This window comes from Chenopodium album, chromosome 8 (genome assembly GCF_948465745.1).
Source record: "Chenopodium album chromosome 8, dcCheAlbu1.1, whole genome shotgun sequence".
NCBI classification, from domain to species: Eukaryota; Viridiplantae; Streptophyta; class Magnoliopsida; order Caryophyllales; family Amaranthaceae; genus Chenopodium; species Chenopodium album.
The window spans coordinates 41,238,151-41,265,568 of NC_137841.1; the positions used below are offsets into that span (position 1 = coordinate 41,238,151).

The window sequence follows — 27,418 nt, forward strand, 5'->3', positions numbered from 1 at the left end:
TTTGAGTTTCTTGAATATTGGTTCGCATATCGTTGTTAGCTTCAATATGAACCTACTTATATATTGCAACCGGCTAATAAATTCTCGAATTTGTTTCTCGTTTTTGGGCGGTGGCATTGACATAATTGCCTTGATCTTGATTGGGTCTATCTCTATTCCTCTAAAGCTTATGACATAACGCAAGTGCTTGCCTGAGGTGACTCTGAAAGCACACTTGGATTGATTCAACCTCATGTTGTATTTTCTTACCCTTTCGAAGAATTTTCTTACGGCTACTTGATGTCCTGAGTGATCTTTCGATTTCACGATCATATCGTCCAAATATACTTCAACCTCTTTGTGCATTATATCATAGTTGGTGCTCGTTGGTAAGTAGCACCCGCGTTTTTCAACCCAAATGGCATTAACGTGTAACAGTAAGTACCCCAAGGTGTTATGAATGTCATTATCTCCATGTCTTCTTTCGCCATGAGAATCTGGTTGTACCCCGCGTATCCATTCATAAATGAGAGAAGCGCATGATTTGTTGTATTATCTACTAAGATATCGATGTGTGGTAAAAGAAGTCATCCTTTGTATTTGCGTTATTTAAATCTTGATAGTGGACACACATTCTTACTCTTCCATCCTTCTTTGGAATTGGAACAACATTTGCTACCCATTCAGGGTATTTGGATACCATAATAAAACCTACAGCTTTTTGCTTTTGAACTTCTTCTTTTATTTTAAGAGCAACGTCGGGTTTCATTCGACGCAGCTTATGTTTTACAGGTTTCATTCCTAGAATTAGTGGTATAGTGTGTTTAGCTATTTCTCTATTAATGCCTGGCATATCTTCATATGACCAAGCAAACATATCAATAAATTCTTTAAGTATATTAATTAAATTGGTTCTTTCTTCTTTATTAAGTCTTAGTCCGATTTTAACTTCTCTTTTAATGTTTGAATCATTTGAGATATCAACCGTTTCAGTATCCTCAATTACCGGTGTTTTATTTTCAAGTGTTTCCATTGCTTTAATAATTTCTTTGTCATTTTCATTGTTAGTTAAGCAAGGCTCGTCATCTTGGGTTAAAGAATAACACGCGAAGTAAGAGGAAGAAGACATGTTATTAAATTCGGAAATCATTACATCGAATAAAGAAATGTCCTCAAGGACTTGATTGCAAACTATCCTAGGAGTAGATGCTTAAATAGAAGAAGGAAAAGAAGAAAGAGGTGCTACAACTAAGGACTTGGAAGACTCTATAGGAAAAGACTCTAACTCTGACTTTGACTGTGACTTAGACGACTCTTTAAACATTGGTCCTTGCCCTTTTGTTATTGATATTTTTCTTCCACTCAGAGTAGTCACCTTGAACGTCTTGCGCCATCCTTGCACTAAACCCTCTGTTGGAGAAATGTGCTTCAAAGGGTCAAAATTCTTGCTTTGTAGAACCGTTTGAATAAGCGAGGAGTTATCCTCTATATACTTTGGCTCATCCTTATCGCGCCCAAAGAGGAATCCCATGACATTAAAGTCAAAGCATGGGGGTGCTTTATCCTTGTGAATGGGAGTTGGGATCTCATCTAGAAAGTAACATTCCAGAAAGATTTCCAACCCAAGCTGCCTTATGCCATTTACAATGAAAGGTTCGAGAAATTCGTAGCATGGATAGTCCTCTCCTTCTCTTATGAACTGTCCATTGAGAGTAAGAGGATATTGGTCCATTGGGATTGCTTTCTTTTTTGTTCGAGCGTTCCTATGCGCCTTAGACCTTTCTTGGGCTCGCTTTAGATCTTCCAGAGTCGGTTCGAAACAAAGTCCGAAAGTATCTAACTTAGGGAGGCCAGGTAATTCCATTTATTTTGCTATCTCATTTTTCTTTCCTAGAGTCATTCCGAGAAAGTGTCCTTGTCTCTTAAGAATAGAATTTACCGTCATATTAGAGTGGGGGTCATGGCAAAGAGGGGTCCTTTCATCCTCCTCGATTAAGGAGACCTCTTCATTAAAGCCCCACAAATCTTCATCATTCTCATTGTGCTCCACATTAATAATTAGATTTTCGACGGCTTTAATCCTCATAGGTGAGGCATCGATTGTAATAGGAATCCCTCCAACTATAGCCTTTACTTTCTGATGAAGGGAAGACCTTAAGGTCATGGAGCCAAGGGCGTCCCAAAAATAAGTTGAAAGAAGCTTTAATATCCACTACTTGGAAGGTAGTGGCATGTTTTATTGCTCCCGCCATTACATTAATGGTGATTTTTCCAAAAGGTTTGCAACGAGTATTGTCTTAGGCTCTTATTCCTTGTATTGACGAGGTTAAATCTTCAACCCTTATTCCTAACATTCTTGCAGTTCTTAGTGGACAAACATTGATTGCTGATCCATTATCTACAAGAGTCATTGGTCCATTCATCCTCTTGTAGACTACTGTGAGGTTTAGAGCCTTGTAATGTTTGTCACCTTCCGGAGGTAAATCCTTGTAAGAAAAGGTGATTAGATTGATAGGACTAGGGAGATCACTCATAAGGAAGTTAGCCAACCCCTTATTAGGAGTGGTTTTGGAGTTTATCCCTATCTTGTCCAAGGCATTCATTACCGCCAACTTATGTTCTCGAGACGTAGCTAGAAGTTTCCATACATTCATTTCGACCTAGGTCTTCTTGAATTGTTTGACAACATCGTTGTCCTCTATAATCGGTATGGGAACTTGTTGTACGGTAGGAATAGGTTGTGTAGAGATGGGAGGTTGCATTCTCTTGGATCTTGTTAGGAAGTCTATGGGTGAATCTTCCTTAACCCTAAAATCACTTATTGGATATATGACTAAAAGTGGAGGTTCTTCAATATCCTTAAGATAGACGTCTTCATCATCGCTGTCCCAAATCCCATTGATGCTAATATCTTGTTCTTGCGGGATTTGGACTAGCTTCTTGTTATCAATCATCTTTTGAATTAAATATTTGAATTTAAAATAATTCTCAATGGTATGTCCCCCTGATTGATGATATAGGCAGTAGAACCTATCTGTCCTTTTTAATGACTCAAATGGTTTCGGTTCCAGCGGTTTGACATTACCACTCTCGGAGAGAATTTTGAACATATTAGCATAGGAAGTCCCAATTGGAGCGTAGGGCTTATTGCTTCTCTTAGGTGTGTCAATTACTTGGAGAGAAAATGGCTTCTTCTCCATAGGTGGGATTTTGACATGCTTGCTTTGAACCACCTTTTCTTGTTTCTTCGCAAATTCAATAGCTTCACATAACAAGTCTATTCCCTCCTATATTGATCGTATGAGAATACATACTTCTTCCTTGGTTTCAAGTTCTCGTCTGGAAGGGAAATCACTCATGGCATCGAAAAATGTTTCCTCCTCTTCTTCGATAGCATGAATTTCTTCAACAGGTTTGACGAGGGATGATGGATCAACATGGTGTTCCTCATAAAAAATAGCCAAAGAATCAGAGAGGTGAATTGTTGATACTTGGCTTCTTTCTTGCAGGGGGAAATTGAAGCTTATTGTTGTCAATCAAGTCATGGATAGCTTTCTTAAGCTTCCAACAGTTCTTAGTGAGATGGCCCCTATCTTGGTGATACTTGCAATGTGCGTTGGGATTCCAGTTAGCTGTCCTCTTTTTAGCAGGTGGATCCCCAAATGGTCCAATGGGAGTTATCAGACCTTTTGCATTCAGTCGGTCGAATGCGGTGTCATAACTCATACCAATAGGAGTAAAGTTCCTCCAAAATGGTTTCTTTTTTCCTTAGTTGTTCATAGCAAGGACTTCAATCAAATTAAAGGTGCTAACATTATTTAAGTGGGTGGCTTTGGAAGAAAAAGGGTTGTCGTTCTTCTTACCTTTCCAGCCACTGTTAGAGTTATTATTATTAGCAGCTTTTTGTTTAGTAAGATTGTCTTCAATGTTAATTCCAATGTCATAGACTGCCTTTAAGGTATGCAAGTTATTTTGATACTTAAGAAGCTTGGAGTACTTTTCTTGGAGGTTCTTAATGAACATCCTCACAGATTCTTTTTCACTTGGTACTTCAATCATCCTAGCAGAAGTTTCTCTCCATTTGTTTAAGTAAGAAGTGAATCCTTCATTCTCTTTTTGTTTAAGTATTTCAAGTTCCATATGATCAGTTTCAACTTGAATATTGCATTTATATCTATCAATGAAAGCATTTACAATAGATTCCAAAGTAGAGGTTTTCTCTTTGTCAAGGGAAAAGAACCATTGTTGGCAAACGGTTTCAAGAGATAAAGAAAATAAAGAATGAAATACTTTCCTATCAATCCCCTTAATATTCATTATAGTTTCAAAGGCTCTCGAATGAAAATAAGGGTTATCAGTTGCCTTGAACTTTTGATGTCGTTGGCATTGAACTTCTGCGGAAGAAGCTCCTTGTCCACCGAGACCCCTTGCGAGCTGATGCCCTGGAACCTTTAGTCATTAGATATCTTGCTCAAGCTCTCTTGCATGAGCTCCATTTGTTGTTGCTTCACAAGGTCATTGATTTGGAGGGTTAAGGTCTTCAGCAACTCAGTAACACCAGCTATTTGCTTCTTGAGCTCATTGACTTCTTCTTGACTCTCCATTGCCTTCTTAGCTTACCTTTTCCGAGTGACTGGTTTATCAAAAAGTTGTACTTGAATGAAAAGGTTGTCTTTGATTAAACACCCTTCCTTTCTTGACCATGCGCTGTATATTAAACCATTTTATTCGTTTTAATGACTTGACTTAAATTGACTTTGACTTTACGGGTTTATAAAGAAAAATAAAAAGCAAAAATAGGGTGCATATTTTTGGGAATAAAATATATGGGTTCAAACAAGTGGTTCAATCGGAGGATTAATATCCGACCTACCCCCCTAAAAAAATGACGGAAAACACGGGCATAGAAGACTCTCTAGACATGGTCAAAGTCTACATACATATTAGTGTGTGCTTTATTTGTGAGTGCAAGTATCATGCTTTGACTCTTGTATAAGATCATGAGACTAAGTGCTTAGACTTAATTAAGAACTAAATAAGGTTACTTCCATTAACAAAATAACCAAACTGATTAATAAATTGTTTAATTAGACTCGTCGTGATGACTCGAGCAAGAATCTGAACTGTCGCCAAAGCAACAAGATTGTTGCCGCACACTGCAGTGTAGCGCCAGACGACAGAATTGTCGCACGGCGTTGCACAACAGCGTTTGGCGCTGCAATCCAAATTTTTGCGCCATTACTGGAGCATTAATCTGGGACTGCTTTTAGTATTTTTACACTACAAGACAGGCCTAAAGTCGTATTAAGTCAGCTTTGATTAATTTATTAAACTTTAATAACTCAAATTAATTAATTAATAAATTAGGCAAAGTACTTTTAGTCATTAATCAGTTTATTTAAGCTTAAACGCAAGTCAAACGGTTAGGAAAAACATATATACAGTATCACTACTACAAAAAAGGTATAAGGAATCATTTATAAAGAACCACATAACTCACTTATCCGGTTTGTTAAATAAAGAAACCAAAAATATGAGAAGTGTGGTTTCTTAGATTAAATATAAGAAACCACTCACTAACTATGTATGGTTTCTTATCTATAATGACTATTCCTAACTAAAAGATGAAAATAAAAGATACCATGATTGTATGTAATATGAGTTCTTATGTTGACTTTTTATTTAAAAAAAAAAATAAAGAAAACAAATTGCACATGCTCCCCACGTTTAATATAGGCCACAACTTCTACCCCTTTGTTTTCCATCTAAAATACTACAAACTCCCAAAAAACTAAAAAAAAAATCTTATTTTTACAGTAGTACTCGCACTCCATTGAAAACCCATTAGTGTTGCCGCCATTAACATTGCGCGCTTTCCCACCACCACAAATTCTGATCATCAGCCAATCTCAACCGGCCAGTGCTACTTATTCATCTCCATTTTCTAATTTGGTCAATTTAAGTGGGTTTTATTGGAGAATTTCTGGGTATTAACCCTAACAATCGTCCATCGAACCACTTGGAAACACCACTTAGCCACCTTCACTGCCGCCCTTCCACCCAGCGCGCATCTACTCGTCAAGTGTACGGAGTCAAATTGTGTTAGGTAATGTGTCGTCTTCTTTATTTATTTATTTTAGTTTTAATTATACGAATCAATTATGAATTTCGTACAAAATTGAATTTCAATTTTGTATATAATTGTGTTGTTAATTTTCTTGTAAAATTATATAATTATATATGATTAATGTTTGTACGTGTGCTAGATTATGAAGTTTAACTAGTATGCATCAATTACCTAAGTTGTCAAGTTATACTGAATTTTTTCCTCTAATCAAGGTTTAGATAATAATCTCATAAATGATAATATACCCATTTAAAAAAATTCACTTAAAATAACACATTATTAAAGTAAATAAAATAAACAAGTTGTGAGTATAAGAAGAATGAAGCAGAAAAAAAAAAAATTCGACTTTGTTTATTGATGTTGCTCTGCTTATAACTCATAATGGGAAGATTGCAATTACTTTTAAAAAAATAATTTAAAAAAATAATTTGTATATTGAAACTAAAGGATTGATGCACTTAGTTTTCTAGAGTAGTTAATAAAAGTGCCCTGTAAAGTGTTAATAAATGGCTATTCCTCTAAGTTACTTCTAATTGCTTGCATATTTTCAAATATATTTATATGTATTGTTATTTTATTTTACTTTATCTTGATTACATTAATTCGTAGAAATGGATCAAAGTTGGATATCAAATTCAAAACCGGGTGACCCACGTTATGAAGCTGGAATAAGGGATTTTATTAATTTTGTTGTTCAGAATGTTGGAAATCGTTCTAAGTTATCATGCCCTTGTTTCAAATGCCATAATTTTTTGTATAGATCAATAGATGATATTCTTGGTCATTTGTCTAAGAATTCTTTTGATAGAACATTTACTCGTTGGACGTAGCATGGAGAGAGTTTGGAGGAAAATCCTATTAATGATTTTAGAAATAATATTAATGAAGGGTTAAATTTTGATGAGGGTGATAGGTTAGGGGACATGATACGTGCATCTCAAAATAAGTTTGATGACAATCCTGCCACATTTGAAGGGTTGTTAAAAGATTCTGAATTGCCCTTATACCCAGGTTGCAATAAGTACACAAAATTATCGGCTGTACTTAGATTATATAATTTGAAGGCTGACCATGGATTAACTGATAAGAGTTTTACTGCAGTACTTGAATTAGTGAAAGACATGCTTCCGGATGAGAATGTCTTGCCAAGTGGTACCTATCAGGCTAAAAAAATATTGACTACGATGGGCTTGCCCTACGAGAAAATCCATGCTTTCCCTAATGACTGCATACTATATAGAAATGAGCATGAGTCCTTAAAGAATTGCCCGGTATGTAATGCCTCACGATATAAGAAGAAAGAAGGCATCCCAGCCAAGATATTGTGGTATTTTCCTATAATTCCACAATTCAGACGTCTTTTTTCGAATGCAGAAGATGCTAAAAGATTAACATGGCATTGCAATGGTCGAAAGAAAGATGGGTTACTTAGACACCCAGCTGACTCCCCACAGTGGAAGTTTATAGATGGAAAATTTCCAGAATTTCGTAAAGAAAATCGAAACTTACGCCTTGCATTGTCTACCGATGGTATGAATCCTTTTGGCTCCCTTAGTAGCATGCATAGTACATGGCCAGTAATTTTGGTTACTTATAACCTACCTCCTTCATTAATTATGAAAAGGAAGTACATGATGCTTTCTTTGCTAATTTCGGGGCCAAAACAACCGGGAAATGATATTGATGTCTACTTGGCTACCCTCATTGATGATTTGAAGTTGTTATGGAATAAAGGTGTAGAAGTATTTGACGCATATCGAAATGAAACGTTTAACCTGAAAGCTATGTTGTTTTGCACCATACAAGATTATCCTGCATACGGTAATCTTTCAGGGTATACAGTAAAGGGGGAAACACCTGTCCCATATGTGAGGATAATTTGAAGGGAACATGGCTATCAGCATCTAAAAAGATGGTCTACCCAAAAAATCGAAAATGGTTACCTACTGATCATCCATACCGCAAAAAGAGAAAAGCTTTTGATGGTGAACAAGAATTGGAAAGAAGGCCGATAGTATTAAGTGGCATGGAGGTGTTTGAAAAGGTTAAAGACATTCAGATTACTTTTGGGAAGAAGCATAAATCTACAATTGTTAAGAAGGGATATAAGAAATGTTCTGAATTTTGGCGCTTGTCTTATTGGAAATTCTTATTTGTGAGGCATTGCTTAGATGTGATGCATATTGAGAAAAATGTTTGTGATAGCTTGATTGGAACTCTTTTGGATGTCCGTAAGAAGACCAAAGATGGTATTAATGCCAGAAATGACTTGAAAGAAATGGGGATTATAAGTGAACTTCATGTTGTCGACCAAAATTCTAAAACTTATCTTCCTCCCGCAGCTTATACACTTTCACGGAACGAGAAAAAATTGTTTTGTGAGTGTTTAGCTTCAGTGAAAGTGCCAGAGGGTTTTTCTTCTAATTTCAGCAACCGTGTTTCGATGGAGAATCTGAAACTTATAGGGCTGAAGTCTCATGATTGCCATGTTCTGATGCAATATTTGTTACCCATTGCTATTCGATCAATTTTACCAAAAAATGTTCGAAATGCCATTATTCGATTGTGTTCTTTCTTCAATGCCATGTATGAAAAAGTCATCAACCCTAAGGACTTAGATGATTGGGAAAATGAAATTGCAATCATTATTTGTCAATTAGAGATGTTCTTCCCCCCTTCGTTTTTTGATATTATGGTTCATTTGCCAATTCACTTAGTAAGAGAGATAAGGTATTGTGGGCCATCTTATTTGAGAGCGCAATGGGCATTTGAACGAAAAATTAAAACATATGAGGGATATGTTAAGAACTTTCGTCGACCAGAAGCTTGTATTGCTGAAAGACTATTTTATGAAGATGCTGTTGAACATTGTAGTCAATACCTTGAAAATGCCAAGGTAATCAGGCTTCCTCTGTCTCGACATAGCGGAAGAATGGAAGGAAAAGGGATCATAGGTCGCAAAGAAGTTGATTTGACTTATGAAGATTGGAATAAAGCTCACACATACATTTTGTTTAATGAGGAGGAAGTTGCACCATATATTGAGAAACACTTAGCTTACCTAGCTGCAAAGAATCGTAAGGCTAATAAAAAATCTTTACATAGTGAGCATAATAGATCTTTTAGTACTTGGTTGAAAGATCAAGTAATTATAGATCTTCAGAACTCAACACATTCTGTTTCTGATCGGGTTAGGACTTTAGCTAGAGGACCCAACTTTAGAGCATCCTTTTACTCTGGATACGTTTATAATGGTTGTACATTTTACACTAAAGACCAGGATGATATTAGTACTATGTAGAATACTGGAGTAGTTGTTGAATCTAAAGCTATGCATTTTGCTAGTGCTAAAGATAATTGTCCAGCCTATGGTAAAATGTGGTATTATGGAGTCATTCACCAGATTATTGAGTTGCATTATACAGATTTTACAATACCAATTCTTGGGTGCAAATGGGTCGATAACAATAATGGAGTTGAATATGAAGATATAGGGTTTACTTTTGTTAATTTTGACAAACTTGGTCACGAAGACGATCCTTATATATTACTTAGTCAAGCGAGACAAGTGTTTTACATAGCAGATGCAATTGATAAGAAAAAGGCAGCAGTTATAAAGCCGAGGCCTCGACATGATATTGATGAAAGTGATGATTTTGATGATAATGATATGGAGTTGCAGGAATTCCCTGCTGCCAAGGTGGTACAAGTTGATGATGTCAGTGATGACTTTTGTGAGAATTCTTCAGCTTATGTACGCGAAGATCATGACGAAGGCATAGAAGTTGATGGAAATTATAAGGAGGATACTTCTAGAAAGCGTCGTCGAAATAATTGACAGTAAATCACATACTTTTTGTAAGCAAATTACATAGCTTTTTTTTGGTTAGCTAATAGTTTGTATGAAGGGATCAAATGTGTTGTGAATGACCTATGATATTTCCTTTAATAGAATTATGTTGTCCTATAAATTTTTGCTTAATTATCTACCGATTTTTAAGAATTTCTTTCTTTTATCCTCATGTCGCTTTAAAAGTAACAACACTTGAAAAGTGTTATATATTATTTTATATCTTTACAGGATCATGACTAAAAGAGTACATGCTATATGTGAAGAGAATAATGAACATGAAGACGATTCTGATGCAGAACGAGATAGGCGTGAGGATGAGAGGGGGCGCACTGTACTTGCTGCTGTAGGAAAGGCCATTCAAAATGGAACCCAAATTCCTTTAGAGTGGGATCCAATTACCAAAATACCATGCGGGGATCATAAAGATACCTTTTCCACATATGTTGGTGTAATTGCTCGGGAGCGAATATGTATCAGCTATAAAAGTTGGAAAGAAGTTCCTAAAGAAACCCAAGATGGAGTCTTTGACTTAATAAAGGTAAATATCTATATATGTACCTAATTATTTCTTTTATTAAAAACTTAGTTAAAATTTGTGTCCAACAATGATGATAAATTTGTAAATGATGCAGAAAGGTTTTATAGTTTTAGAAGAGCGTAAAGCATGGATCATGAGGCAAGCAGATAATAGATGGAGAGCATTCAAGACAAGACTAAGAAAAAAATGGATGTACCATAAACAATCTGGAAGGTTAAGGAGTGGGGCACCTAGTTGGAAATATCCTTGGATAACACAAACAATTTCGGACAGATTTGTTACATGGAGTACTTCTGATGACTTCAAGGTATTTGTTTGTTGCCTTTTTTTTATTATTATTTTTATACAATCTATTTACATACAAGAAAAAGTTTTGAGCATATGACTTTTTTTTATTATTATTTTTATTCAATCTATTTACATACAAGAAAAAGATGTGTGCATATGCCTTTTTTTTTTATTATTATTATTTTTATACAATCTATTTACATACAAGAAAAAGATGTGCGCATATTTTAACCATGAGCCATTATCATCCAAAGGTTCTGAGTGAAAATGGTCGAAAACGGTCAAAGCATAAGACATCAAGCTATTGAGGTGGACGACTTGGGTATCAATATTACAGAGACGAGATAGTAAGTTTCAATATACACTTTTATTTTTTTTCAATTGGTAAAGGTTGTGTGAGACTTAGTTAGGCAAAATAATTTTTGAATGTCATAACATTATTTATTTTACTGTCAAGCTAAAGAATTTTTGAGAAAAGGGATCCATGTCGATGAGGTGCCTCGACATGAAACCTGGTTGAGAGCTCATGCACATGTGAAAGATGGAATATACACTTTTAGTAATCCAATAGATGAAGTTACAGCAAATGCAATTGTAAGTGTTGTGTTGATTACTTGATAATTAGTTGGCTCTAAACTATTCAGTTCATAACTGGTTGGCTTTGTTGATGTCAGAATGAATTGAAAGGTCAGGCTGAAAGAGGTGAAGTGGTTTTTCACAGTCGTCGTGATGATATTTTGGCAAGAGCACTAAAAAAGCCGGAGCGTGGTGGACATGTCAATAAAGGTGTTGGGTCTGGAATAAAAAACAAGCAATACTTTGGGTACAGCAAACCTACACCACCTAGCCATATGCATGCACAACTCACATCTATGCAGTCTCATATAGCGATGATTCAAAACCAACAAAATGTCTTTATGTCTTGTATGATGTCAATCCTAAACCCCGAGCAATTGAAGCAAATGAATCAATTTCAAACTATTATAGGTGGAGGTTGATTTCTTGGCATTCCTAATCGACAACATGGACAATTCAATGATCACGTGAATGGTAACTTCGGTGGTATCAACTACCAATCACAGATAATGAGAGTTGGTAGTCAGAGTACTGCCCAAGGTACTAGTTTGGCTATGGCTAATTTGGAGCATACAAATGGTTTCTTTACCTAATTACTATCAGGTGATATTAATGGTCAGGTTAGACAAGTGTCAAGTCCTGAATTACCTTCATTTGCACATGAAGAGCAAGAAAAGGAGCCAGAACAAGCTGACCCTTATCATGTGTCTTGGCCCACTAAAGACAATGTCCCCTACAATGAACAACTAGATCAATCTCCACAACACAAGAACTCTTCTATTTCTTGGTCTGAAATAGACAATAATTTGCACATTAGTGACCTTCCTGAGGTATTATTGTTACTATTATTTCCACTTCTTTTCGTCAAGTTGCAATTACAGAAATTTGTTTTTGTAAATGAATATAACTTTTATATGCCCGCTTTTTAATTCTTTGACTATGTGTATGCCTTATTGCCTAAATTACAAGGGTATGCATGATTGTTGCTTGGCCATTGAAGATAACAAAGAAATCAAGATTGTGGCCACTGGACAAGTGTATATACCAGGGAAAAACCTAGAAGTCAAGAATCATTTTTTTGATGTGTCTATTGAAAATCGGCGAGTCTCCATAATTAATGACATTGAACCGACTGCACTACTTCCATGTCCTATTCAAGATTTCCTTTACATTTATGAAGCAGAGGAAACATTTGTTCCATGGTCGGCTCACTTGATTTTTCCAAAAAAAAAAGGTATGAATATTTATGTGACTAATTATTTTAATTTGTCTTAATATCATTATATTTAACGTCATTACATGTATTGTGTATATAAATAGCTAGAACAAGAAAAAGAGGATACCTCTATCTTGCACTCTTCACCAAAACAAGCATCATCCGAAAAAGAGTATATCATTGATGATGCAGATCGAGCAAAGGTGAACTCAGGTTTGTTAGAAGTGTTTATGGGTAAAGCTATGGAATTGAGAAAGAAAGATGAAAAGTTCATAGTAACAATTCCAAATAGTGTGTTCAATAATGAGATGGATGTTAGACTTGATTTTTCTAAAATGTTTGATTGGTGCTTCCAAAAAGAAGTTGGAGCATCTCACATGTTGATTTTCATGAAGTAAGTGTATATAATTTTCAAATGTTTTTTTTTCTTTCTATTTTTTATGTCTTAAGTAAATTACCTTTATTATTCAAGAAAAAAAAATTGATGACTTTTATTACTGTCATGTATAAAATAATTTTTTATATACTTATGTGTAGGTACTTAAGTGAAGTCTGTCAAAAGGAGAGTGTGGCAGGGATGTATGTATTTTGCGATGTTAATTTTGTTTCTCCGTTATCCCCAACAGTAGAAGAGGAGGTTCGCTCTGACTACTTGTGTAACATTTTTGGGTGCAATGGAGGCAAGAATATCAATCAACTATTTTTTGCACCGTTTTATGAAAAGTAGGTGATTTACCTATGTTTTTATCATTCAAGAGAAAGTTTTTTAAATTAATTGCTAATATTTCCTACTGTTGTTTGTATGGAATCATATGAAAATGAATGAATATGCAGTTTTCATTGGATTTTAGCTGCGATAAGTCCGTGGAAAGGTACAGTGTTTTGGCTTGATTCAGCAAGACAAGATGACATTAGTGAATTTGCACAAAAGACCATAGCAGCGTATGTACATTTTATTATCTATTTTAGTTGTATTTTTATTTTATAACATTATCATTCTATGTATGCCTTACATATATTTATGATTTAATAGGGGACTTACAAAATTTAGCGTAATTCATCGGAAGGATATCAAGAAACTAAAGAAGAATCCTGGAATTGCTTGGATTACCCCACAGGTATGTAATTAACCACTTGTTGCTAATTGTGAATACCTTAAACTATGTGTTCAAAAGTGAATCTTAATTAATCACTAGAGAAACGCGGATATAAGTTAGAACCTAGATTTTTATCTTCTTGCTGTAGTGATACATTACATATCCTATCTAAACTATATTAGATTTTTTAATTTGCCTAGCACTCAAACTATGAGTAAAATGAAACGTAGTGCACACCCAAACAATGAAAAATGTGTAAACTTAGGACCTTGTTGTATGATTACAATCGTTTACGTAGCAATGAACAATTATATTTAACTTATTTGTATATTTTTTTTTTCTGTATTGTAGTGTCCTCGTCAATCTAGAGGATCTAAAGTATGTGGATATTATGTATGTCGTTACATGCTAGAGACTATTGAAAGTAGAGGACAAGTACGTAGTTCCACCAAAGGTAAATCCTTTCATACATTGAAAGCAACACTCTTAATTTACGTTTTGCGGATATAAATTCTAATCCTTGTTTCTTTGTAGTATTTTCCTCGAGTTCCTACCACTTATTCTGATGAAATGATTGATGAGATACGAGACACTTGGGTTACTTATGTTTTGAAGCAAAAACAAGTCAACAATTACAAGTCTGGAGAAAATGGATCTTGATCACTATTATCTTTGTTTTTAATTTATGATTGAGAAAACATGATTATTTTGTTGCTTGATATAACAGTTAGTACGTACAATGCGTTTTTTAGTGGATAGTTTTGGTGGTTTGAATTTTTGAATTGGGTACTTATTAGATAAATGTTGTTAGTTTGGATGAATTGTAAAGCCACTACATTGTTTTTATTATTAAATGATTATATAATGCTTATTATTATGCCTACAGTACACTTTTGATGTATATACATTTTTTAGAAAATAAAGCATGCGTGGCAGGTTCATTTTATAATGAAGATATTTAATATTATTAATATGTATATATATATATATATTATTTGAAAAAATATTAATTAAAAAAAAAGAACAAAGAAACCATACATCTAATATTAAAGGTTTCGAACAACGACCTGAATCACCAGATATAAGAAATAAGAAACCAAATTAGTGAGAAATATGGTTTCTTACCTCTTAATTTTAGACACCATAAATCTCAAAAATATGGTTTCTTATCATTTAATTAATATTCACGAATCAAGAACTCATTTAAGAAACCATATCTCTTAAAAGTATGGTTTCTTACCTCAATTTAACTAACCACACAAAAATTATGGTTTCTTATGCTAAGAGACCACCGAGATATAAACCATACATTTATTGGTCTCTTAGGCATATTTATAATGGTTTCTTTGCCCTTTTTGTAGTAGTGTATGCACAACAAATAATGCACAAGTACTCAAGTAGACACAATATGATGCAATGAGTTTGCAACCTAACCATGGCTCTAGTTCTCTAAAGTTTGGGATATGGGTTAGTCAAAGAGGGTCCATGGTTATGAGTCCGAATGCACCGCGCGGAAGCCTTACCTTTGGAAGGCTTGGCGCGTGTGGATGGGACCCCGCGAGTTAAACTCGCTTCCATGGTTTGATGAATTCAACATTCTCGGATGTACCCTTTGTTACTTAGAGCGTTTAATCAGGTAGAAGGAGCATGAATTCCCAGATGGTTATGTCCATATGTAGAACACATATGGGTTTCAGAAAAGTGAGAAAAACTCAATCAGGAAGTAGAATCGAGCCAACAATGCTAGAACTGGTCGAAATAAGCACGCATATTTTTGTCTCGGTATTGGAAGAACGCAGCGCCAACCAACAGGGATTGTTGCCGGGATATGAGCCCTGTTGCCTGGCGAAAGAATTGTCACTCGGCGATAGAGCCATATCTTCGACAACAAGCTCTGTTTTCTAGACGCCAGTTCCTACATGCCTCAGAAGCTTTCTGTGTTCTTAAAATTTTCCAGTTTTTCGCAGCATTATTTCGATTCTAGTTGTGAAAGATATTCCTCAAATTTCCTACGTGTAAAAAATCCTATGTTTTTTACTCATTACGGATGGGATTTCCAATGAGAACCTTTTTTAAGCATATGACAATGATGTTAATCAAAATTACGCACATGAAATACTTAGAACTTTTAAGTCTCATCCACTCATTCTAAATCATTGTCGAAATAAATTTCAGGAATTAAAATAGAAATCCTCTCCAGCGGAATTGACAAAAACTTTAGGGAATATTTCAAGCATTACCCCAAACTTGAACCCCACTGTGATCATACACTAAAGTACGGTGGCGTCCAAAGGGAAGGAGGCTAGAGCAAAAGAGTCGCCGACAAGTTTTAGGAACTTGTAAACCGTTCACTGGGTGAAGGTTATACCCCTTAACGATCCATGAGATCATTAACTCCAATAGGTTTGGAACCAAGACTTGAAGTTCGGGGATAAAGGTACAAATCCAATGTAAAAGAGAAAGAACCTACCCTAATAATAGGCCTCTACTTTATTCTTCTCGTATTCATGTGCGCTTTCTGACTAACATGCAATCAATAGGTTTACCCAAAACCTATTTATCTATGTTGGTTGAACATTAATGCACAAATAAATCTATTATTGGCGATCACTTGAACTATAATCATAATAACCATAAACAAGATTATTAATTATCTTATTAAGCGTGATTACAAGTACAAATTCCCTTTAAACATGCATCAAAGGTGTGATCAAGCAATAACAATAAATGTATATATATCAAGCAACATAATAATAATAATCATAACAATAATCACAATAAATCATGTTAAAGCATAATAATAGCAAGATCCTAGGCATGATACTAACGAGATTAATAACAAGCCCTAGCATGTCACTAAACATATAAAAATCAAAGCTTTAGCCCTAACACGATACTAACAAGAGTATAAAGAAAGACAATAGGAAGCATCATAACAATCATACTTGATTTTAGGAATTTTTAGTTATTACCCTAAACATGATACTAGGAAGTAATAAAACATCCTAACTTGATACTAGGAATAAAAATAACAATCTAAGCATGATTTCTATATCATAATATCAATTAAACAATTAAAGCACTTACTTGGATACCTCGTACCCCTTTCTAATAACAAAATACACACGTTACTAACTTCAAGAAAAATAATATATCAAAACAATTAAATTAAATAATTGAAATAGAGATTTGGGACCCAACCCTCAGAAGTACCAACTCTTTCATGTGTAGGGAAAAGGCAACTTCGAATTGGGATAGGTGTGTCTAGATCTTGTGAATGCGGAATTTTGTTTGTAAAAGGGTTGGTTTAGAAAAAAAAGAGAGAGAATAAGCTTTAGCTTAAAGAGAGAAGAATTAGAGAATTCTGGTTAAGCATTAATGAAGGTCTAAGGACGCTATTTATAATGAAAATATTCTGGATTTGATATAAAAGAATCGGAGTTTGCAAAGGAATAAAACACGCCTCTATCGCCGCAACTGCCTGTGTCGCCGCGCGACAGGGCTTGTCGCTAGGCGGTAGCCTGGCGTTCGGTGCTGCAGGCGATTTTCCACACGTTTTTCTTTTTTTTTTTTGATAAAATTAAGCGTAAAAGTCCGTATGAGGGGTGAAATCGTAATTTAATTTAAAACAGTTTTTTTATTCCAAATAAAACTCATAAAACTTTATTATCAATCCTAATCGCATTAGGATTCAAAAGAACCTTCTAGAAGATTTAGAAGACTATAATCAATCCTAATTGCATTAGGAATGATAATTCATAATAGGCCCTCATCTAGATCATTGGGCCCCATATAAGGATCAAACCGGACCCAGTTTAGTAATTTGGCCATAACTTCCTTATTATTCATCGGAATTGGGCTTATAATATATCGTTGGAAAGCTCTTTTCGAGCCTAATCAAACTACACTATTATTGGTTCTTTGTCATGGACAAAAATAACTGGATTGACTATTTTCATAAAATAGGTTTTCAAAAACATAAAGAGAGAATTTAATAAAAACTAACCGCAACACTAGACTTTCCACACTTTCACTTTATTCGATTATGATTCGACGTTAAAGGTATAATCCCTGGGTTTTGTTTTGGGGAGACACAAATGGGTGTCTACAATAGCATTTGTATTTCAATCGATATATGCATTGAGGATTATAATAAATATAAATTATGTTCATATATTGATAGTGGTTGTTCTACATGTTTTGGAAAAAGGTAATTATTTCAATAATTCTTGTGGAAAAAGGCTAAAAATCCTACGTAAGTTAGAATTGCTAATTGTTTTGGGTATTTTTGTCTTTCGGGAGAGTTACATCTCAAAGACTGGTCCGCCGGTGCCTGTACCTGCAAAATAACAGAGAATCTGGGTTGTTGGAGCTCCGCCTCTGACGATCAAGTTAGAATTTGTTGGAGAATGTGAAAGGGTGCAGAAAGTAACGTGAGATCTTCTCGGATTCCAAGATCAAGTGTTTTCTCTGATATAAGAGAATGAAGGGTAGGCTGTCATAAATTGTAGATGTCCCCAAAATGGGGGGAATCTCCCTATTTATAGGGTCATTGGTAAGTGTGCCCCTAATTAGGTCACTCTGACCTAATTCTGCTGGGCTGCGTCAAATTACAGCTTTCTCGAGAATTAGGCCTTGAAGGCTGCATTTTCTCCCAAATTCTGGAAATGACACAGGTTAAATGGAGATTGGTCCAATTTGGGCTAATCTAGGTCTGCCACTTATCAGCACCTGGTTGGCCCACGTGGCTTGGGTAAAAATTACCTAAAAAATTTGCCCCTCACAGATGTAACGTGGCACAGTTACATCTGTGACACGTGTCACTTAGCCACCAAATTTAATTTTTTTTATTATGAAGTTTAAATTTTCACATTCCAAGGAAATTACAAAAATACCCCTATATTTACCCCTCTATAAATACAAGGTTTACCCCCCTCCTTTTGGATGTTTCTAAAAGTTTCTTAGAGGGAGAAAGTCAAAGTATACTAGACAGAGAAGCTCTGACCACCGTCTGCATTAAAACACAAACTTCTGCGTCTCCGGCTGCCCGAATTGGTTTAGCAACCCCTTGTGCCATATACAGGCAAGATCACTTTCAACTAGCCCACTGCAACCGGTTAACACTTGACCCCTTCTAGAGTTGGATTCTAAAGGTACCGTCTCTACCCCCTTAACCTCATTCTTACTTTTTGGTTGGAAAATTTCACATTTACTACCAGGTGAAGCACCCTAACTCACAATTTCTACCCTTTTAATATTTTATTTTATATTACTACCACATAGAAACACTAATTGTAAAAATAATTACCACTTAAAAAATTATGTCAAAGAATCGTTAGTGGGGCCCACACCATTAACTACCTCTATTTAACTCCCTCTCTCTCCCCGTAATAAAGAGGCGTTGAATGTGGCCACTACATTATGAGATACGTGTATGAGATTGTTACTTCTCAATTGGAGTGCAAAGGTGTCTAAGAGGAGGTTAGTAGTTTTTTTTTTTGCAAATTTTGAAGCCGTTTTAGCTCTATACGCTCAAAAGAGTAAGATAATGGTCAATTTTCATTGATTTCAAATCATAAAAACCAAAATAAAAGGTAATTAAGGATGTTTAGTGTTATATTGTCTTAATTTGAACAAATAATTGAAAGATGGGAAAGGTAGAAGTCCCTTAGGCAATTTTGAAGCCTTTTTGGCTCTATCCGCTCCCAAGAGTGATATAATGGTCAATTTTAATTGATTTCAATACATAAAAACAAAAATATAAGGTAATTAAGGATGTTTAGTGTTATATTGTGTTAATTTGAACCAATACATGAAAGATGGGAAAGGTAGAAGTCCCTTAGGCAATTTTGAAGCCTTTTTGGCTCTATAAGCTCCTAAAAGTGAGTAAATGGTCACTTTTCACTGATTTCAATTCATAGAAACAAAAATATAAGGTAATTAAGGATGTTATGTGTTATATTGTGTTAATTTGAACAAATACATGAAAGATGGGAAAGGTAGAAGTCCCTTAGGCAATTTTGAAGCGTTTTTTGCTTTATGCGCTCCCAAGAGTGAGATAATAGTCAATTTTCATTGATTAAATTCATAAAAACAAAAATATAAGTTAATTAAGGATTTTTAATGTTATACTGTGTTAATTTGAACCAATACATAAAAAATGGGAAAGGTAGAAGTCCCTTAGGCAATTTTAAAGCCTTTTTGGCTCTATAAGCTCCTAAAAGTGAGTAAATGGCCACTTTAAATTGATTTCAATTCATAGAAACCAAAATATAAGGTAATTAAGGATTGTATGTGTGATATTGTGTTAATTTGAACAAATACTTGAAAGATGGGAAAGGTTGAAGTCCCTTAGGCAATTTTGAAGCGTTTTTGTCTCTATACGCTCCTAAGAGTGAGATAATGGTCAATTTACATCGATTTCAATTCATAAAAACAAAAATATAAGGTAATTAAGGATTTTTAGTGTTATATTGTGTTAATTTGAACCAATACATGAAAGATGGGAAAGGTAGAAGTCCCTTAGACAATTTTAAAGCCTTTTTGGCACTATACGCTCCTAAAAGTGAGTAAATGGTCACTTTTCATTGATTTCAATTCATGGAAACAAAAATATAAGGTAATTAAGGATGTTATGTGTTATATTGTGTTAATTTGAATAAATAATTGAAGGTTGGGAAAGGTAGAAGTCCCTTTTGCAATTTTGAAGCGTTTTTGGCTCTATACGCTCCCAAGAGTGAGATATTGGTCAATTTTCATTGATTTCAATTCATAAAATCCAAAATATAAGGTAATTAAGGATGTTTAGTGTTATATTATGTTAATTTGAACCAATAAATTAAAGATGGGAAATGTAGAAGTCCCTTAGGCAATTTTGAAGCGTTTTTGGTTCTATACGCTCCCAAGAGTGAGATAATGGTCACTTTTCATTGATTTCAATTCATAAAAACCACAATATAAGGTAATTAAGGATTTTATGTGTTATATTGTGTTAATTTGAACCAATAATTGAAAGATGTGAAAGATAGAAGTCCCTTAGCGTAATTTTGAAGCCTTTTTGGCTCTATACGCTCCCAAAAGTGAGTAAATGTTCACTTTTCATTAATTTCAACTTATAGAAATCAAAATATAAGTCAATTAATGATGTTATGTGTTTTATTTCTATATTATGATTTTTATTTCTATAATTTGGTTCATCACATTTATTCTAATGATTGTTTTTATTATGGATTGTTTTTATTTTGTAACCTCTTTCATATGTTTTTTTTTCAATAGGATTTTTGTCCAAGGACAACCCCGTATGATGTTGACGAGTTGAATGTGGTTCGAGAACAGTGGGCGCAATACTTTAGAAGTAAATATTTATTGAATGCAAAACTATAAGCTTAGGTAGAACAACGTAATATTTTTAGTGTTGTTGTATATGTTGGATAAATTTATACAAGTTTTTATTTGTAATGTGTTATTACTTTAGTTTTTATATTACGTCGTATTAATTTTTAGGAAAGATTGTTCGGTATAATTTCTTATTTACAGGAACAGGTTTATTATAACAGGTCTTAATTAATACATATTAATTATATATAAATACATGCTGTCGAAATTAATTAAAATAAAATTTTAATTTAATAATTATTTGTAACGGGCAGCAGAATTGTCAGTTACAAATAACCAGTTATTCGTAACGGGCATTTTTGTTGCCCGTTACAAATAAGTGTTAAATTATATACAATAAAACTTCATTCGTAGCAGAAATTTAAGATGTCAGTTACGAATAATCACTTATTCGAAACGGCCGTTTTAGGTGCTCGTTACGAATAAGGACTTATTTTAATACAAAAAAGGATTTATTCGTAACTGACATTTCAAATGTCCGTTACGAATAATGGGTTATTTGTAACGGACATGTGAAATGTCCGTTACGAAGAATGAGTTATTCGTAACGGACAATGCCCGTTACGAATAACAATGGCCATCCATAACGGCCGTATACGTAACGAACGCTGCCCGTTACGGATGGGCCCTTTTTGCCTGTTATGGATGGCGTTTTTTCCACTAGTGCCTATATCTCTTCTCTCTCATTTATTTTACTGAACCTCTATAATTGACCAAGTTAAAATTTTTTTCCCCTTTTTTCGTTACTGAAGTGGAAGCTTGAAGAACCTTTTGACATTATTTGATAGGTAAGATCTATTTTTCATATTTGTAGTGCTCCAACAAAGCTTTAATGGTGGTCAATTTTCAATAAAATATTGTTAATGTGGGCAATTTAGACAAAATTGTTGTTTTAGTAAACCCTAGATTTATGCGCTTAGGTAATTAAGTTATTCACTAATTGTATAATTAATTAATCAAGTGTGGGTATACACTCATGTATTATGTTGTGTTTGTTTAAAATTGTCAGTTTGTATTCAGTGATGATTGAATATAAAATTGATTTTTTGTATGGTTTACTTGCTTTCATTGTAGAAAAAAATGGATGGTGAGGATGATACTATTGACATTAAGCTTAGGTTATTTGGAGGGTTTATGGAAAAGGAGCGTAGGGGGGAGCATTATTTGGTTTATGAAGCTGGGTTTGTTTATGTGAAGTATGTTGTCCCAGTGTCATATGTGAGGAGTGTGACTTACTTAAGGTATCTGTGTAGTGAAGGATTAATAGCTTTGGGTGGGAGGTTCCTGAAATTTATAGCTTGTGGTATAAGGAGAAAGGAAAGACTTGGGTAAATGGGAACAGAAGGATTGAAAATGATGATGATGTTAGGGGCTTCTTAGAGTCCAAACACAGTGAAGGGCGTGTGGAGTTGTTTCAAACTGAGGGGTTGGAAGAGTGGGATAGGTAACACTCTCTTGCTGTAATATTGGATAACCTAACCACATCCAACCCATCTGCATCTGGATCATAACCACCCAACTCTAATCCAAATGACCCAAAACCAAATAGTAATGGATCTCAACCTTCAAATTCACACCCATCTCAATCCATACCATCTCAAACTTATCAGGTTACTAATTTAGAAGTTAAGCTTGCATCTTCAAACACCCCAAAACCAAACAAAGCCCATGCTATAGAGAACACTAAGGACCCATGCTAAGCCTGACTATGAGGAGCCCAAGGAATGTTAAGCCTATTGTGAGTAAGCCACATACAGCTGAATATAAGCCAGCTACAGCTGAGAGTAATCCACCTTCAGCTCCTTTACCTAGAACAAAACTAAAGCCTAGGAAACCCATTCAGTCTATGTGTAGGAGAAGCCCTAGGTTTACTAAAGATTCCGGAAAGGGGGAGGGTGAGAGTGATGTCATGGAGAAGGAAGATAGTGTGAGTGGTGTTAAAGAGATAGGAAAAGGTGTAGCTGGTGAGCACACTGAACAGGGAAAGGTGAAAGAGAAAAGGAAGTCTATGGGAAAGTGTACAAAGAGGTTGTTCAAAGATGAAGATTCTGGATCAGAATCTTGATCATCTTCTACATAGCTGAGTGACTTGGATATTGAGTGGAAGGCATGTGAAGAAGATTTGAAAGTTAGTAATGAGGAAGAGGAATAGTGGCATATCAAGACAAGAAGGGGTATATTAGGTGAGGTGGAGAAGAGTTTGCAAATTATAAAAGCTGGTGACGGTTCCATGAACGTTGATGAGCACACATAGTAGAAGGTAAAGCAGCTTGGAAAGGACATTTGTTGCACAGATCTTTAGCTGCTGGTGGAGGGAAGTGACTCAAATGAACTTAGGAGTCTTAATGGGTCAGATGAAGAAGAAGACTCAAGCCCATGGTTTAGGGAAGACACTGATGACTCTTTATAGTATTAATGTGCTAAGAAGAGCAATGAGGACCCATGTTTTAGAGAACAGGTATGAATTTTATTACCTGCACAATGGTGGTCAGAAGATCACTATTTTCTGTAGAAAAAGATGAAACTATGAGTGGAATCCTAAAAGTATCAACTTGCCTCAATGCAAGTGAGGTGATAAAGTGAAGAAATGTAAGTTTAAGGTGTCTGCAAGGAGACTTTATAATAGTAGTGCTTGGAAAATAAAGGAGCTGAGGTTAAAGCACAAGTGTAAGAGATCTAGGATGAATGCATGTATTTCAGCCGAATACTTAGCAGAGACGTATGTTGAAGAGTGGAGGAGCAATCCCACTTGGAAAATCAAGACATTTAGAGCTAGGGTTCTAAGTGATTTAGGAATACACATTAGGTATTCACTCGCTTGGCTAGTAAGAGCCAGAGAAAAGTTCATGATTTATGGCTCTACAGCAGAGCAATATGCAAGGATTTGGTATTATGGCAAGGCTGTGCTAAAGTATAATCCAAAGAGTAGGGTGTATATGGTGGTTGAAGGAGCACACAGACCAGAACCCCCTCTATTCATGAGGATGTACATGTGTTTGGCAGCATTGAAGAATGGTTTTAACAAAGGTTGTAGGGCTCTCATTAGCCTAGATTACTGTCATTTCAAAAGGGCCTATCCTGGTCAAATTCTTGTTGTAGTTGGCAAGGATGGGAATAATCAAATTTTCCCCATTGCATTGGCAACAGTGGAGGTAGAGAACAAAGACGGTGCTGGTTCATACACTGTCTGTAGAAGGATATTGGAGATTGCAGTAGTGAAGGCTTAGGACTGACATTTATGAGTGATAGACAAAAGGTTTGACTTTCTCTCAGTGTACTTAATTTTTTTTTTGTTTATTATACCACAGTTGTATTTCTAATAGTTGTATTTTTTATTTTTTACTTTTACCTTTAGGGATTTCTTGAAGCTTTTGATGAATTAGTCCCAAATGATGAGAAGAGATTTTGTGTCAGGCATATTTTGGCTAATTTTAAGCTCTAATTCATTGGATCTACCTTCAAGGAATTGTTTTGGAATGCAGCAAGGGCAATCACTTTGGTAAGTTTATTTCATCATGAATTGTGTTCTATCATCCTTTGTGTAATGTGTTTAGTCCTAGTATGTGGTCGTGTTAGAGTGTATGCATATGCTTTATGTTGTGTTAGTAGGTCTCTTATCATAGTCTATGCTTTTGTGATATATTTTGACTTTGAGGTTGCAATGTAGTCCATTGAGTTCTTATCAGAAGACGCATATGAGTACTTAGCAAATATATCACCATCACACTGGTCAAGACATGCATTTTTTGATTGGTTTAAGTCCAACATGCTGATAAACAATATTTGTTATCTGTTATAAAAGATGCAAGAGATAAGACCATTCTAACATAGATGGAGTGGATGAGATGTTACATGATGAAGAGGAATTGCGAGAAGTGGAAGGCAGTTCAAAAAATGGAAGGAAAGAACATACGTTATGTGAGTAAGGTTTTTGGGAGGATTGAAAAGGCTGCTAGATATTTCATTGTCTAGTTGTTTAGAGGGGAAAGCTATGAAGTTGAATTGGATGGGGATAAGGTGGTGGTTGACCTCAAGATGAAGTCATGCTCTGGTTATCACTGGCAGCTTATTGGCATACAATGTGTACATGCTTATGCTTGTACACTTGATAAAAGGGTGGATCCTGATGACTATGTGGATGCTTACTACAGTAGGGCAACCTATATTATTATACATCAAGATGCAATCAACTCTATGCCAGGCCCTAAGCATTGGGAGAAGATAAACTTGAGATAAACACTCCCACCTGCAGTTAGGTAATGCATGGGAGGCCTAAATAAAAGAAGAGAAAGATGGAAAAGGGAGAAGGAGGTCAATGCAGCAAAGAGGCACAACCAAAGAGCCTAAAGTTCCAAAAAAAGGTGTAGAAATTGTGGTAACCTTGGTCATTATGCCAAGAGTTGTGGATCTGGAGCTAAATTTGAAGCCTTAGCAACCTCTGAGCCAAAGGTGTCATCCAAGCCTTTCTTCAACACACCATGGCTGTAAGAATAGAGGAGAAATAAAGCTTAGAGGGCTGCTGCTAATGTAAGTTGATTGTCCTGTTTCTTTTATTTTAAAATGGTGAAGTTTCTGTCCTATAATTGCCTTTTATGTTTGTCTGCTTTGAATATTTACAGAGTGGAGCTACTGCTTGACCTAACAGTATTGCTAACAAGATATTTCCACAAGAACAACAGAAGCAGCAAGGTCAAAGCTCCCAGCCTGTTACTTGCAGCCAAAATACTCATGCCTCACCAACAACAACAGCAACAAGGTCAAAGGCAAAGGGAAAAAACAAAGTTGTTTGAAATTTCTGTTTAAGTGCCTTGTGTAAACCTTAAACTTTGGTATTAGTCAATTCTAAAAAATGTTTGTATTTAACTGTCTATAAGAATTGGAATTTGATGCATTCAATCTGCAACCTTTTGTAATTAATAAAGTACTTAACTATGCAATGGTGAAAACTGATGTTTATTGTCTCATTAAAGTAGTGTTTTTTCATTCATACTTGAAGAGTTTACGGTTTTAAAATGTTGACTTAATTAGAGTAGACTAACCTACTAACATAACACTAGAAACCAAATAACATAACACTAAACTGAAACTACTAAGATAGAACCTTCACTAACCTAATCTTTCTTAAGCACAACTAACAACTCTAACAACTGAAAACACCCACAACAACACAGCCAAACCCACCATTGTTCTGCACCCCTTGCTTAGTGTATGTCTTCCTATCACCACTAAGAGCTTTGCACTTCAGTTTGAGGTTCTCATTCTCAGTGAGCACGCACCTTCACTAACCACTAAGATCCTTAACTTCTTTTTGCAATGAGCTTATCTCACCCTTCTTCAGTTTTTTTGTCAAGGATCAATTGGTTGATCACATCCCTTTGCCAATCAGTCCCATATTCTTCATCCAGACACTCAGAGCTCTTACAGCCCATTGTTTCTGTTTTGGGATCATAAAAATTGCATGTCAAGAACTTCTTGCTTTGATTCTCTCTAGTCCATGAGGTTAGCCTAGTGTAGGGAATATTTCAAGAATTATCCCTAGCTTGAACCCCACTGTGATCATACACTTAAGTACGGTGGCGTCCAAAGGGAAAGAAGATAGAGCAAAAGAGTCGCCAACAAGTTTTAAGAACTTGTAAACCGTTCACGAGATGAAGGTTACACCCCTTAACGATCCAAGAGATCGTTAACTCCAATAGGTATGGAACCATGACTGGTAGTTCGGGGATGAAGGTACAAATCCAACCTAAAAGAGATTGAACCTGCCCTAACAATAAGACTCTACTTTATTCTAATCGTATTCATGTGCGCTTTCAGCCTAACATGCAATCATTAGGATTAACCCTAAACCTGTTTATCTATGTTGGTTGAATATTAATGCACAAATAAAACTATTATTAGCGATCACTTGAATTATATTCAAATTAACCCTAAAGAAGATTATTAAATTATCTTATATAAGCGTGATTACAAGTACCAATTCTCTTTAAACATGCATAAAAGGTGTGATCAAGCAATAAATAATAAATATAATCAAGCAACATAATAAAATAACAATCAAAATAATGATCATAATCATTATTTATAATCAAAATCATATATATCATAATCATGTTAAAGCATATTATTAATAGCAAGATCCTAGGCATGATACAAACAAGATTAATAACAAACCCTAGCATGTTACTAAACAATAAAAATCAAAGCTTTAGCCCTAAGATGATATTAACATGAATATTAGGAAACAATATAGGAAGCATCGCAATTGTCATATTTGATATTAAAGTTACCTTAAACATGATACTAGGAAGATCAAAACGCCCTAACATGACACTAGGAATCATAATAACAA

The 27,418-nt window shown here is 35.1% G+C and overlaps 2 protein-coding genes across 2 annotated transcripts; both read left to right on the forward strand.

Annotated features, from left to right (window-relative positions):
- Positions 1 to 5,951: 5,951 nt before the first annotated feature.
- LOC145642960 (uncharacterized) lies at positions 5,952 to 11,093 on the forward strand. Its single transcript, XM_081694117.1, has 4 exons — positions 5,952 to 6,085; positions 10,188 to 10,497; positions 10,592 to 10,804; positions 11,040 to 11,093. The coding sequence occupies exons 2-4, from the start codon at positions 10,192 to 10,194 to the stop codon at positions 11,091 to 11,093; spliced, it is 573 nt and encodes a 190-aa protein (XP_081550243.1). The 5' UTR covers positions 5,952 to 6,085; positions 10,188 to 10,191.
- A 12,657-nt stretch (positions 11,094 to 23,750) lies between these two features.
- LOC145642961 (uncharacterized) lies at positions 23,751 to 24,296 on the forward strand. The gene has a single exon (XM_081694118.1). It carries the CDS (start codon positions 23,751 to 23,753, stop codon positions 24,294 to 24,296), a length of 546 nt encoding a protein of 181 aa, XP_081550244.1.
- The last annotated feature ends 3,122 nt before the right edge of the window (positions 24,297 to 27,418 follow it).

Coding starts and splice junctions, on each gene's coding strand:
- LOC145642960 (XM_081694117.1), top strand. CDS start 10,192: ATGACTAAAAGAGTACATGCTATATGTGAAGAGAATAATGAACATGAA. Junction 10,498..10,591: donor GAGTCTTTGACTTAATAAAG/GTAAATATCTAT, acceptor TAAATGATGCAG/AAAGGTTTTATAGTTTTAGA. Junction 10,805..11,039: donor GTACTTCTGATGACTTCAAG/GTATTTGTTTGT, acceptor TATCATCCAAAG/GTTCTGAGTGAAAATGGTCG.
- LOC145642961 (XM_081694118.1), top strand. CDS start 23,751: ATGAATGCATGTATTTCAGCCGAATACTTAGCAGAGACGTATGTTGAA.